General features: G+C 32.8%; 1 protein-coding gene across 3 annotated transcripts in view; it reads left to right on the forward strand.

Moving 5' to 3' along the window:
- LOC127716379 (SWI/SNF-related matrix-associated actin-dependent regulator of chromatin subfamily A member 5-like) overlaps positions 1–11,890 on the forward strand; it is a 64,569-nt gene extending 52,679 nt beyond the window's left edge. For 2 of the 3 annotated variants that reach the window (XM_052222561.1, XM_052222562.1), the window contains 5 exons: positions 1,520–1,729; positions 2,698–3,101; positions 4,102–4,247; positions 7,759–7,823; positions 8,786–11,890. In XM_052222561.1, coding sequence (XP_052078521.1) covers positions 1,520–1,729; positions 2,698–3,101; positions 4,102–4,247; positions 7,759–7,823; positions 8,786–9,919 — 1,959 coding nt within the window. In that variant the 3' untranslated portion in view covers positions 9,920–11,890. The remainder of the gene's footprint in view (positions 1–1,519; positions 1,730–2,697; positions 3,102–4,101; positions 4,248–7,758; positions 7,824–8,785) is intronic. The other variant, XM_052222563.1, reaches the window with a different exon arrangement.
- Positions 11,891–12,805: the final 915 nt, after the last annotated feature.

The raw sequence follows: 12,805 nt of genomic DNA on the forward strand, positions 1-12,805 counted from the left end.
GAGTGACCAGGTCGATGTCCTTTGCAATATTGTAATGAGTTAGTTTCAATTTTATTTTGTAACTACAAAATGGGGGCGTTTATTAGAAGTCAAAAGTTCTGAACACACGTTTTTCGGTAGGGGGGCGTTAATTAGAAGGGGGGCTTTAATTAGAATAAATACGGTAAGCAATTATAGGCAACCATATGGCCTTCAACAATGAGAAAAACCCATACTGTATATAGTTAGCTATAAAAGTCCTCGAAATGAAAAATATGAAACAATTCAATTGACTAATGGCCTAATTTATAACGAAACAATTAACGAAAAACAAATATGTCAGACAAGATCCAACCACAACCGCTGAACTACAGGCTCCTGACACCACTTTCTGCTATCTTGGTTGTATAACAAGGATCCAGACAAAGGAAAATAATTCCATTCAAAATAATGCTTATGTATGAAAATAAGAAGATGTGGTATGAATGCCAATGAGACAAAACTCCACCAGAGACCAAATGACATAGAAGTTAACAACTATAGGTCACCGTACAGCCTTCAACAATGAGCAAAACCCATACTACATAGTCAGCTATAAAAGGTCACTATAATTTTCAACAAAAGCAAAACCCATACTATATACTAAATTCTTAAATTTCTTGCATGACAAAAATGAACCAGTTTCCATGGCCTTTCCTATGCTAAAACTGTAAATGAAAAAGAAGCATATGGTATTCAGCAATAAAACAGGCACATAAAGTTTTTGGTGAGGCTAATATGAAATAAGAAGATGTGGTATAATTGCCAATGAGACAACTCTCTCCAAGAGACCAAATGGCATAGATGCTAGCAACTTCAGGTTGCTGTTGGCCTTCAATAATGAGCAAAATATGCTGCAAGTACCCAATTGTGAAACTAGGACAGTAGTTCAACAGCACAAAAATGTTCATTCGTTTAATACAATGACACTTTTAATTCAAAATTCATAATGCAAAATTAAAGCCATTTGTACCCCTCAGTGCTAACCGGTGATTAGAATTAGTGTTGTCAAGGGTTAACCAAAAAACTGTCAAAAGTACCGAACATGGAATACTAAAAATGCAAACTGGTTAACCAGGCCTTTTTTCAATTTTAATAGATTTGACATAAATAAATGTGTATTGTTGAATTCATTGTTGTGCTACTTAATTTGACAGATCAATTGTACTGTATATTGATTACTATTAACTGAGATCGAGACGATTTTCATTTTCTCTATCTGAAGTTATTACAAACGCCATAGCAGTCATAGTACTAGTTGAATTATTAAATGTAAAACTTATCTGGGAATGCGCAAAGCCAAGCCTTAAAATACCCATAGATAAACTTCAATTCATCGTGTTATAAAACTGTAGAGTACTGAATATAAGGCCTTTACACATCTCCTTAAATACTGTTTTTTAGGTCAAAAGATTATCTGAGTCACCTGTTAGGCAAAACTGTTCAATTCAACAACACTAATTAGAATCATAGCATGCATTCAGATATTGTTTTATTTTAGTCTGAATTCAATGTGAAGTGTGTGAACCAATGGTACAGTCTGTCTCTGTCTGAAAGGAAGAGATTTGAAGGTTGTGCTGAGAAAGATGATGATATATATCAGAAACAACTGTCCACAAAGTCCTTGTTAGATTCAAAACTCACAGAACTGAACAAGATTTGTAAGAAGAAACAACTAGAAAGTGCTTGGAATCACTTTATTAAAAAAATGGCAAGTTTTATCATTCTTTCCACTACAGTTTTATTTGACATGAACCTATTTATTTTGGTAAATTTAAAAGTCGCATCTTGGATTCTTATTTCCTCCGCTAGATCAGTTTATTCAACCATGTTTTTTATGGGATCACAGAGGACGAAGATACCAAAGGGCTTTTCAAATAAGTTAAAAAAATTAGCAGGACCTAAAGACACTACAGTCTACAAAACCTAACATAGAAAACTAAAGACTGATCAATACAAAAACTGATGGTGATCTTAGGTGCTCCGGAAGAGTAAGCAGATCCTGTGCCACATGTTACTTTACAGAACACACAAGGTGAATTAGTTAAAACTTGCTGGAGCTGTTTTTGAGTGAAACAATATGAAACAGGTATATTAAGGTAATTTGGAGGGACAAAAGTCAGATTTATGATATCCTCTCATGTAATATAGAGAACGTATATAAAAATATTTCCACGTGAATTATTCTCAGAAAATCACCAGCAATTGCTGTGAAATTTTATTCTTTAGAGTGACAATCGCCAAATAGAGTGATTTTTGCTTGTATCAAATCATGTGAAAAGATAGGGAAAGATGATGGTAATATACGACAGACCCTCTTGTCAGACATCAACACCTTGCAATAATAATTTTTTGACTCAGATATTTTTTTTGTAAATTTGAAGATTTGAAGGCAAAAATTACTACAAGTATGCAAGTTTTATTACATCATTACTGTGGTTTCATTATTATTTGCAGGAGACACATTTTTTGTGTATTTCGTGAGTATTGGTATAAACCCAATTTCAATAAAGTACAAAAATTTGCTTATATGCAGATTTTAGCAAAACCACTATTTCAAATATCTTCGAAAAATACAATTTTGTCTCAATCCACGAAAAAATTGGTCAACAGAAAAATAAACAAATCCACAGTAAGCAATTTAAGAAATATTTATTTATTTATTTTATATTTATGTAGAACTTAGGACCAAAAGAGGAGAAAGTTAAATTTGAATCTCTTCCAAGGGTAGCTGGTATCATCAATCAGTTACAAGTTACAACATCCCTGATAAATGAAGCAAAAAATCTGATGGCCAAAAAGCCAATAAATGGACTGGATAACAAAGGGAAGCAACATAATACAAATGATGGGAAGGAAGAAATGGTATCTATTATAAAAAAGAAATGTTTCAAGGACCAAGATGTTTGGACAAAATTCCTGTCCTTTGTCGACCATTACATCCAAGGAGAGTTTAAATACTCTGGTACCTTTCCCTCAGTCACAGACAAGGAGAATCATCAACCAGACACTTGTCCCCATCCTTGTAGTGTCTGTGGTAATAAGAGTATTGGAGCATTCTTTGGAACCATAGTTTGCCAGAGGTACATTTATATACTGTAATAATTTTTTTGACAAATTAAGAATATTTTTGAATGATTAGAAATGTGAATATATAGATATAAGAAGATGATTGTTTTTTAAAAGGAGTTAATTTTGAAAAAGTGTGCTATTAATGTGTATTTTATTTCGTTGTATATATTTGAATTTCAAAATCAAATATTCTTAAATTATTTAAAAAATTTATAAAAATTATAAAAGGTTTATATCAGCAATGTCTTAGACGAGTTCGATAATGAGTCACGATCAATTATTTTTTTAAGAGTTATGCCCTTTGAAACATTAATTATATAGAAAATTGCATCCTTGCTCTTATTTGTTCAATTTTTGCCAGATTTTTATGAAACTTATATCATAGGTTTATCACTATGTAATAATTACTTGGAAATATTAAGTATATTGGAAATCACATTGCATTTGCTCTAATCCTTACGATTCTCTAAGATATTAATAAAATGTTTTTTTTTTTAGTTGTTGCCCTTGTACCTTGGATAGATAAAATATGTGCAATGCGGGGTACATTGGAACTCTGTTCTTTTATTCACTCTTTATAGATATAAGAAGATGTGGTATGAGTGCCAATGAGACAACTCTCCATCCAAGTCAAAATTTATAAAAGTAAACCATTATAGGTCACAGTACGGTCTTCAACACGGAGCCTTGGCTCACACCGAACAGTAAGCTATAAAGGGCCCCAAAAAATTACTAGTGTAAAACCATTCAAACGGGAAAACCAACGGTCTAATCTATATAAAAAGCGAGAAACGAGAATCACTTATGAACCACATCAACAAACGACAACTACTGAACATAAGATTCCTGACTTAGGACAGGTGCAAACAAATGCAGCGGGTTTAAACGTTTTAATGGTACCAAACCTTCACCCTTTTTCTGAAACAATAGTGTAACATCACAACTTTGTTTATTTTATGTATCATTTCATTGTTTATGGAACACACTTTAATTATATGTGTTTGTTTTCAGCTGCAATACTTTCTTTGTGAATGCTGTACAGGATAGGCGACAGTACATATGTAATAAGCAGAAGAAGTGTAATATAAATTTCTTTGGAAATCTCTGTGTGTTCTGTCGATTCAAAAAATGTCTGCAAGTTGGAATGGTAGTGGCTGGTAAGTTTTGTTATATATTTTTTCCTGATAGATCTGAAGAATAAAATATAACTTGAATGGTAGTGGCAGGACGCCTTGTTATATTTTTTTCTGATAGATCTGAATTTCATTGGTTGAAAACAGTCATGTGACTAGAAAATCAAATATAACTTGAATGGTAGTGGAAGGTAAGCTTTGTTTTATTAAAGCCCATGCAACAAAGTTGCGGAGGGTATAATGTTTTTGACCCGTCCGTCCATCTGTCTGTCGTTCCGTCTGTCTGTCTGTCCATCCGTCTGTCCGTCCGTCAGTCTGTCTGTCCGTCAGTCCGTCAGTCCTGTTCTTGTCATCGCAACTCCTCTGAAACAGCAAAACAGAATTTCATGAAACTTTATAGATGTGCATATCGACAGGAAATTAAGATTCTTAAGTTTCTAGGAGTTACACCCCTTTAACATAGAATTTTGGCCAAAATATACTACTGCAACAGTTTGTCATCGCAACTCCTCTGAAACCACACAACAGAATTTCATGAAACTTTGTAGATAATAAGGACATACTATGTAAATGTGCATATCGAAAGGAAATTACGATTCAATTTTTTTTTTTAGGACTTACGCCCCTTTAACTTAGAATTTTGGCATAAATATACTACTGCAACAGTTTGTTATCCCAACTCCTCTGAAACCACACTACAGAATTTCATGAAACTTTGTATATAATAAGGACATACTATGTAGATGTGCATATCGACAGGAAATTACGATTAAATTTTTTCTAGGAGTTACGCCCCTTTATAGTTAATTATACTACAGAATTTACTTATACTACAGAATTTCATGAAACTTTGTAAATAATAAGGACATACTATGTTGATGTGCATATCGACAGGAAATTACGATTCAATTTTTTTTCTAGGAGTTACGCCCTTTTACTTAGAATTTTGGCCTAATTATACTACTGCAACAGTTTGTCATGAAACTTTGTATATAATAAGGACATACTATGTAGAAGTGCATATCTACAGGAAATTACTGTTGAATTTTTTTTCTGGGAGTTATGCCCCTTTGAACTTAGAATTTTGGCCTAAATGTACTACTGCAACAGTTTGTCATCGCAACTCCTCTGAAATCACACAACAGAATTTCATGAAACTTTGTAGTTAATGAGGACATAATATGTGAATGTGCATATCTTCAAGTAAATGTTTATCAGTTGACTTTTGTAGAGTTATGAGTCTTTGAACTTAGACATCTGGTGAGATTTTGTTTGTCCAGTGACAATGTGGGGGTGTGGGGTATGTGAGTGTGCTCACAAAGGTTCTTTAATTTATTTTGTGATAGATCTGAATTTCATTGGTTGAAAACAGTCTTGTGAATGAAATATATAACTGAAATGGTTTGCAGTAGATTTCAGTCAAACAGTGAAGTATATATAGTGGAATGCGTCACTAGAGGACCATGTTTTAAGTTATATTGGGTGCGTTTGACTCGGCTAAGGTAATTCTAATAATTAAGTAATTATACCCCTTGCAATAAAATTGCGTCTGGTATAATGTTTTTGACCCTTCTGTCTGTCTGTCTGTCTGTTTGTCGGTCAGTCCGTCAGTCCTGTTCTTGTCATCGCAACTCCTCTGAAACCACACAACAGAATTTCGTGAAACTTTGTAGATAATAAGGACATACTATGTAAATGTGCATATCGACAGGAAATTATGATTCAATTTTAATGCATAGATTGATTGTAAGGTGTACATGTTTGTCTGGCATGGTTCATCTGACCTTGACCTTATTTTCATGGTTCATTGGTCAATGTTTAGTTTTCCTGTTTAAGTCTGTTTCTTAGAAACTATAAGCAATAGGTCAACTATATTTGGTGTATTGAATGATTGTAAGGTGTACATGTATTTCCGGTTTGGTTTATCTGACCTTGACCTCATTTTCTTGGATCATGTTTAGGTTATGTGATACTTTTAGTAAAGCTTTATATTTAGGACTATCAACATAAAATCGATGGTCAGTAAAGAAGGCGAGACATTTCAGCGTGTGCACTCTTGTTTTCCTAGGAGTTATGCCCTTTTGAACTTATTGGTCTTAATATACTACAGTCCATCAGTCCTGTTCTTGTCATCGCAACTCCTCTGAAACCACACAACAGAATTTCATGAAACTTTTTAGATAATAAGGACATACTATGAAGATGTGCATATGGACAGGAAATTATGATTCAATTTTTTTCTAGGAGTTATGCCCCTTTGAACTTAGAAAATTGGACTAAATATACTACTGCAACAGTTTGTAATCGCAACTCCTCTGAAACCACACAACAGAATTTCATGAAACTTTGTAGTTAATGAGGACATAATATGTTAATGTGCATATCCACAAATAAATGTTTATCAGTTGAGTTTTGTAGAGTTATGAGTCTTTGAACTTAGGAATCTGGTGAGATTTTGTTTGTCCAGTGACAATGTGGGGACGTGGGGTATGTGAGCGTGCTCACAAAGGTTCTTTAATTGTTAATATGTGTATCAGGGACAGTGTAGGTCCGAGTACACAGTTATCGTCCTTTGATTTTCGTTGTCCACAAATGTAGTCCCTAGTGTGGACAGTGTGTTACTTGCCATTTTTTTTTATACCCCTTCCAAATTTATTTCTCCATGTTTTATGACTCAAATAGCAAGTAGGGGGGTGAAATGACACTGTAAAAAAATTTGGGTCATGAATTTTAAAGTAAAGTAGTGATTTGGTCCAGCTGAAAAATGTTAAAAATTAGCACTTCGGAAGCTGTCAAAAGATTTGAAGACCCCCTTAACATAAAATTGTCCATATTTTGAGTTAGAGCCGATGAAGTTTTCTATAATTTTGATATAATTTGTCCCAAAAGTAGTACAACACACTGTAAAAATATTATTGAGAAAGCGCAGGTGGGATTTTTTTAATTTTCATTTATTGTCTAAAAGAAATGCACTACGAAATAACTGTGTACTCGGACCTGTATGGCAATATATAACAGAGCAATGAACTTTTAACATGAAGATTGACTTGCACTCTAGTTTCGTACTTGTATATATAACATTGGATGACAAAAGAGCAGAAAACAGCCCAAGGTCACAGATAGGTCTTCAACACAGCGATAAAATCCCGCACCTAGAGGCAGGTTCAGCTGGCCCTAAACAAAAATGTGTTCCAGTTCAGTGAAAAGGACATCACACTTAACTCCGAAACATATAATGAACTACAATTTTTAAAAAACATACAAGTGTAACAAAGGCCAGATTTTGGTCAAATTCATAGGTCGATGAAAAACTGACAACACCATGGCATAAAACAAACAAAAGACAAACAAACAGTATACTAGACACGGCATACATTTAGAAAACTAAAGTTTGTGCAGAATTCCCATCAAAAAGCAGTGCCAGTAATGAATGAAGTACCACTGCAGCAAACAATCTTAATCTAACCTTATGGACTCAAATGATGTTTTCCTGATGTTTGTTTAAGATAAACAATTTGGTAATTGTATATTTCAGATGTTTCCATACCAGGAGAAAAACTTGAGATCTTCAGATATTCCACAGTGAATAATGATAAAAAGGTATATAATTGAAATTAGAATTATTTTGTAACAATTATATAAGAGTAGCATTACCTTTGTGATAGGACATAAATATATATTAAAATTATGTTGTTTAAATAATGCAAGTTGAGCATTACCTTTGTAAAAGGACACAGTATGTTTTGTTGTCATTAATCATACTTTTTGATAATTATATAAACCAGAATACAATGCTAGACTATGAAGTTGTCGCATGAAATTTTGGTTGCATTTTTGTTAAGAATTACACATCAGAGATACATGAAATTTGGTATCAAGCTTCATGTAAGCATGCTTAATAGTGTGGTATATTTTCAGATTCAATGGTTGTCAACTACCAGTATACATGTTCTCATATTCTTTTTATATAATAGCCATATTAAATTTTCTCAGGAACTATAAAAAGTAAAATAACAAAAATACCAAACTCTGAGGAAAATTAAAAACGGAAAGTCCCTTATCAAATGGCAAAATTAAAAGCTAAAACACATTAAACCAATGGATAACAACTGTCATATTCCTGAGTTGTTACAGACATTTTCTTATGTAGAAAATGGTGGATTGAACCTGGTTTTATTGCTAGCTAAACCTCTCACTTGTATGATAGTCGCATAAAAATTCCATTATATTAACGACAATGTGTGAACAAAACAAACAGACATTATAGGTTTAAATGTCAATTTAAGCATTCTGAAAATTGTTATATGGCCTCATGTATGAATGTTATACAGTGTGATGTGGTTTCAGACTTATTGCTGATCAACTTTCTGTTTACTGAATACTTCTATATTGGTAACCACCACATAAAAGAATCTACAGTAACTTTCTTTTTTGTCTGGGTAGACATGTTTATCAATATCATTTGACATAGAATAAAATTAAATGACTCTAAAAAAGATGAATGATTTTTTTTTTTTTTAATTCAGCTAAAAATAGTTAAAGAAAGTGTATATGTTTTTCAGAAAGTGGAAGCAGCTTTTCCCTATCAAAATACTCCTGTAGAAATTTCTAGTGATGAAGATGAACTTCCATTAACTACTTTTACAAATGAAGAAGATGAACTTCCATTAGCCACTTTTACAAATAAAGAAGATGAACTCCCATTAGCCACTTTTGCAAACAAAGATGATGAACTTCCATTAGCCACTTTTGCAAACAAAGATGATGAACTTCCGTTAGCCACTTTTGCAAACAAAGAAGATGAACTTCCATTAGCCACTTTTGCAAACAAAGAAGATGAACTCCCATTAGCCACTTTTGCAAATAAAGATGATGAACTTCCATTAGCCACTTTTGCAAATAAAGAAGTTGAACTCCCATTAGCCAATAATGCAAACAAAGAAGATCAACTCCCATTAGCCACTTTTGCAAATAAAGATAATGAATGTATGTATGTACTTCCATTGGTCACAAATAAAGTAGATGATCTCCCATTAACTACTTGTACAAATAAAGAGGATGAACTCACATTGGCTACTTTTGCTGAAAAAGAAGATGACATACCATTGTCCACTTTAGCAGATAAGGAAGATGATTTCCCTTTAGTGTATTTAACAGATAGAGATGATTGCCTCCCTTTAGCAAAATACTCAAATAAAAAGGATGACAATGGCAAAATAAAAGCAAAGATTGTGAAATATTCTAATGTCACAAACAAAACTGATTTCAACTTACATAAGACGGTAGTTGATCAAAGGCTTGAAAAAAGTCGAAATAGTGGACAGAAGAGAAAGCTAGAAACTTCACAAAAGTCTAAGACTCAAAATGGAATAGCTCTATGTACCAAGGTGAAAGCTATACCTTTCAAAAAGGCAAAAGGTACTACTTGCCCGTATAACAGTGTTGAAAAAATTAACAAATCAGGACAGAAACAGACCAATCGAAATAAATCTGCATTAAATTCGCCTATTACAATAGGAGATGATAGTTCTAGAGATTCTATTGTTACAATCAATTCTAACAGTGATAAATCTATAACATTAGAAATATTAACTGACAGTGAGTCAGAGGAGAGTTTGAGTGATGAACCGAACTCTTCAAAGTTTTTAAAATTTGATGTTGAAGTTGTAGGAATTGAGAGTGATGAGGATCTCTGAGAATCATGTGTTAGTAACAGTATTATAAAGATCTGAGAATCTAGTCATAGAGCTAATCCGTTAAAAGAAATATGGGAGCATAGGAATACAAGCTTTATTTATAGAAATTGGGGGGTTTTCAAATGATTTTTGTCTCACCTAAACAAAGTTGGGGAAGGGAGAACCGATTTTTGTCTCACCTCGACAAAGTTTGGGATGGGACACTAATTGGTCCTGTTTCCCAAGCTGGCAGCATGAATAATGTAAAAATATGTGATTAGGTCAGTTAAAGGGGAACAACTAATGATAGGTCAACAATATATTGTATGAAGTTGTATTAGCATTAGCTCATCTCATTTCAAGGGAGATTATTTGCCCCTCCCCTCAATCACGGTCTAATGACTTCAAACCTTTTGCTTAGTTTACATGTCAATATTAAGAGGGTAACCACTAGTGTCGCATTCATCAGCAATTATTCTACATCTCCTTATTTTTATATGGTGTGTAATTTATGGTTGTTTTTCTATTTGATGTATTCCAAATTTCTTGAAAGAAAGTATGTTTGTGGGATTTCGGCTGTACATTACTTAAGCTACCCTCCCTCATCCTCCTTTTTATTGGAATAGCTCTCATTTAAGAGCTATGGGGAACAAGGTAGGCTTAATAAAATATAGTTAATAAGGGTTTATTGGAGTGTGTCATTGGCAATCATACCACGTCTTCTTATTTTTACATTTGTTGTTATTGGAAGGAGACAGTTTCATAAAAATGATTTCCTGTTGAAATTAAAATTAGTTTTCCAATAGAAAACTGTGATAGATATGTTGATGAACAATGTGACTACCTCAATTGAAATACATGTAATGTTAAAATTTCCAGAAATGGTATGAGGGACTGAATGTTCCTATATGATTACAATTTATTTGAAAATCCCATTGAGAGTTTATTGTCTCATCAGGTCAAAAGACCTTATGAGTGTAACGAGTATCTGACCTAAGAATTACAAGCTCTGTAGGTCTAAATTAACAAAATTTAATTTATCACAAATGGGAAAGTTTTGTGTCTTGCTTGAGTTTTGTTTTAGAAATACTCTACACATATTAATGTACCTATATGTATAATTTCTTTGTCACATATATATGTAATAGAAGAAGCTAGCAATTACAGCAATGTTGATGAAAAGTTTTATTTTTTTTAGAAATACTGAAAGAAAGTTTTGACCAGAGCCTGAAATAAAGGTCTGTCATGAAACCCTAAACACTCATTTTTTTATAGGGCCTCAACATTTTTTCATAATTTTTTTTCTGCTTTTTAAGTTCCATTATTTATATAAGTTAGCAATTTATAACATTCTTTTAAAAATATTTTTATTTTAAAACAGAGGAGCACACATCCTTAATTTATTGAAAAGAGTATCTGTAGAATTTGTTTACCATGACAAAGATGATGTAAAGGAACTTTCAATGGTATTTTGAACAGTTGTGTATATTGAAACTTCTGGTTAAAACAATGTAAAGTATAATTATGATTAACAATTAACAGTGTCCAGATACAGAGATCATTAACATATCATGAAAAAAATACAACACGAGCTGCTTTAGATTGTTCAAAACATCACTTTTTATATCCGAAGGAGGCACACTACTGATAAAAAAAAAAGAAGCATAACAAAGCTTTATGATTTGTGGATTTACTAGTAATATTTTTTAGTTGTCTAAACCACGACATGCATTGACGAGAATGAGGCTTTTTAAGGAAACTACCCTCACCATTTTTTAAAAATTTGAATAACTAGAGATGTTAAATTGTTGAAATAACAAGACTGTCATCTGAATGCATATATTATTTTGGAATAATGTCCTGTTTGACATTATTTTGAAACATTTATGTATTTGACATTATTTTAAATTTGTGTCCTGTCAGAGGTCATTTTGGATTTTGTTTCAAGTAGGTCTGGTGTCTTTTATTTATTGAATTAAAAAAAGAGTTCAGTTCTTGTTTCGCATTATGAATAAATTGCAATTATATAAAAAAAAGTTTTAACTCCGGATTACATTAGTATTGAAAATGTTGGGGTAGAATTGCTAAAAAAATTGTTTTATAGAATAAAACTCAATTTCAGTCTGATAGGTGACAAATTCCCTCATGAGCTTTTCTCCCCTAAAAAAACTTTAGAATTAATGTTTATAGATCTTGCTGTTGTTGAAATAAAGATGTTTTAATAAACTAGGGTGGATGAAAACATGGATACTTGGAATCTTTAGCCTCTCTTTGATTAGTTTAGTTACCACTATCCTAGGTTAGGGACCTTATCATTGTTTGTCTAAAGTTATATTTAAATGATTCTATTTGTCTTTTAGGGAATTTGTAAAGATTGGCAAATATATTCTCAAATTTTTATACTCGATACAGGAGTGAGATAAAGAGCATGGCATATTGTATAGACGGATATATTTTTATACGACCGCAAAAAAATTTTGTGGTCGTATATTGGTATGTCGTTGGCGTCGTCGTCCGGCGTCGTCGTCCAAAGACACATTGGTTTTCGCACTCTAACTTTAGTTTAAGTGAATGGATCTATTTGAAATTTGACCATAAGGTTAAATACCACAAAAGAAAGGTTGGGATTGATTTTGGGGGTTATTGTACCAACAGTTAAGGAATTAGGGGCCAAAAAGGGGCCAAAAATAAGCATTTTCTAGTTTCTAGACAATAACTGTGGAACGGTGTATAGATCTCTCTGAAATTATACTACAAGTTTCCATACCACAAAGGGATGGTTAGGATTTGCTTTTGGGGGTTATGGCTCAAACCGTTTAGGAATTAGGGGCAAAAAAGGGGGAAAAACAAGGTTGTCCTGGTTAATGGACAAATACTTGAGTACAAAACATAATTTAAAGCAGTGTA

Source organism: Mytilus californianus, unplaced genomic scaffold, assembly GCF_021869535.1.
Source record: "Mytilus californianus isolate M0D057914Y unplaced genomic scaffold, xbMytCali1.0.p SCAF_9, whole genome shotgun sequence".
Classification (NCBI taxonomy): domain Eukaryota; kingdom Metazoa; phylum Mollusca; class Bivalvia; order Mytilida; family Mytilidae; genus Mytilus; species Mytilus californianus.